Source organism: Primulina huaijiensis, unplaced genomic scaffold (assembly GCF_012295235.1).
Source record: "Primulina huaijiensis isolate GDHJ02 unplaced genomic scaffold, ASM1229523v2 scaffold16847, whole genome shotgun sequence".
In the NCBI taxonomy this organism is placed as follows: domain Eukaryota; kingdom Viridiplantae; phylum Streptophyta; class Magnoliopsida; order Lamiales; family Gesneriaceae; genus Primulina; species Primulina huaijiensis.
The window spans coordinates 129648-131584 of NW_027343420.1; the positions used below are offsets into that span (position 1 = coordinate 129648).

General features: G+C 29.3%; 1 protein-coding gene across 1 annotated transcript; it reads left to right on the top strand.

The window, feature by feature from the left end:
- The first annotated feature begins 949 nt into the window (after positions 1 to 949).
- On the top strand, positions 950 to 1937 carry LOC140965910 (small ribosomal subunit protein eS27y-like). Its single transcript, XM_073426158.1, has 4 exons — positions 950 to 1109; positions 1196 to 1297; positions 1388 to 1416; positions 1551 to 1937. Exons 1-4 carry the CDS (start codon positions 1107 to 1109, stop codon positions 1675 to 1677), a joined length of 261 nt encoding a protein of 86 aa, XP_073282259.1. The 5' UTR covers positions 950 to 1106; the 3' UTR covers positions 1678 to 1937.

Genomic DNA, 1937 nt, shown 5'->3' on the forward strand with positions numbered 1-1937 from the left:
AGTACCGTCCAGTTATTGCTATATTCTAATTATAAAAATAATGTTAAAATTATAATATGGTGCAAAAATTTCAAATTAACAAGAAGTCTACATGCAAAAATATCACACGTCAAAGTACACGAGTCGTATGTATAACAATCAAACATAATTTTTACTATTATTATTAGTATTTAAAACTATTATGATTTAAAACACTATCATCCCAAAAAAAAAAATTTATTGAAATCATTAGTATCATAATATATCAATAATCGTCATTGAATTCCAAAATTGTTTAACATTGATAAAAAAAAAAAAAAAATTAGAACACAATTATTATCATTATTATTTAAATTAAATTACTATAAATAAAAATATTATAAATTTATTTCATTGTATTACTATTATTACAAATATATTAGTATTGTTATATATTTATAGTAGTTTTACTTAGGATTCAAACAAAAATAAATTACTAAAATTAATTTTTTAACTACGATGATATATACAGTAACTTAAATAATAATAATACAAAAAATATTAAATGATATATGTATTTATTTATTATAAAAATATTATTAATATTTAAAACAATTATGATTTAAAACATTGTCATTCTCTACAAAATTATATATAACAAAGCTACGTATATTTGCAAATGTAAGTAAATAGTCAAAAGTAGGATCCGTGACAGACTGCCACGGATTCTACTTTTTTTTTATTATTTTTATTTAGTAATAAAATATAAATATATATATAATTTAATAAACATCTGAATAACAATGTCAGAATCCGCAACAGCATTTTCCGGATTGTTATAGTTTTGTAAAACTTTTGAATTTGCAATATTTTTATAATTTTTTATTTTTTATATATTATTTTTAAAAAAAAGCCCAACTTCCAGGCCTGGGAGGAAACTACAGTGTAGTTGTAAGACAGTGAATGGACAAAAATATCCTGATGACCTAAACTACTCAAATGGAAGGCTGAGATATAAGTTCACAATCATCCGATGGTTCAGAATTGTTCTTGTTTTCTATATTTATCATCGTCAAAGCCCTAACATCGACTCTCTCACTTCCAGTTATCGCCGTCTAGGGTTTTGGCACGCCTCCATTCCCGGAAACATGGTGAGTCACTGATAAATCTTTGATTAATGCGATTTATTATTCTTTTTCCCAGACGATTCGACCCATTTGATTTAATTTATTGGTAGGTTCTCTCAAACGATATTGATTTGTTGAATCCGCCGGCTGAGCTGGAAAAGAGGAAGCATAAGCTCAAGCGTCTGGTCCAATCCCCAAATTCATTCTTCATGGTACCACTATTACACTTTTTTTCCCGTTTTTATCATTGATTAATTTTCGTATCTTTTATTTATTGAATGATTTTTTCTTTCCTATTGTAGGATGTGAAGTGTCAGGGTTGCTTTAACATGTAAGATAATTTTTTTCCCGCACCCAAACAAGGGAATTCATGATTTTTTTCTATCCCAGATATTACTTGATTTCATGAATGAAAGATAAAATTTTGGGATCTCATCTGTGTGGTTTCGTTTGTGTCTCTTGCAGAACCACGGTTTTTAGCCATTCGCAGTCGGTGGTGGTGTGCGGCAACTGTCAGACTGTGTTGTGTCAACCAACTGGCGGGCGTGCGAGGCTCACAGAGGGATGTTCCTTCCGGAGAAAGGGAGATTAAGAGATTGGTGATGAATTATCTGTTTTCGTTCTTGAGGTCAATGGCAATGATTTTCGGGTTTGATTTCTTGAGTTATAATGTGACTCAACGAGGAATGACTCGGAAATGCTGTCAGTCTTTTTACTTATTACCATGTCATGCTAAAATTTATTGGAAGAATTGATATGTATGCGACTTATGCTTTTTTATCTATTTGATTTTGCTGTGAATCAAACCAATGCATGTATTGTTTGAACTTCCATTTTTGTCATGATGTTCAA

Bases quoted from the DNA above. Each gene is read 5' to 3' on its own strand.
- LOC140965910 (XM_073426158.1), top strand. The intron at 1,298-1,387 runs GTACCACTATTA...TTCCTATTGTAG, and splicing joins CCCCAAATTCATTCTTCATG to GATGTGAAGTGTCAGGGTTG. The intron at 1,417-1,550 runs GTAAGATAATTT...TGTCTCTTGCAG, and splicing joins TGTCAGGGTTGCTTTAACAT to AACCACGGTTTTTAGCCATT.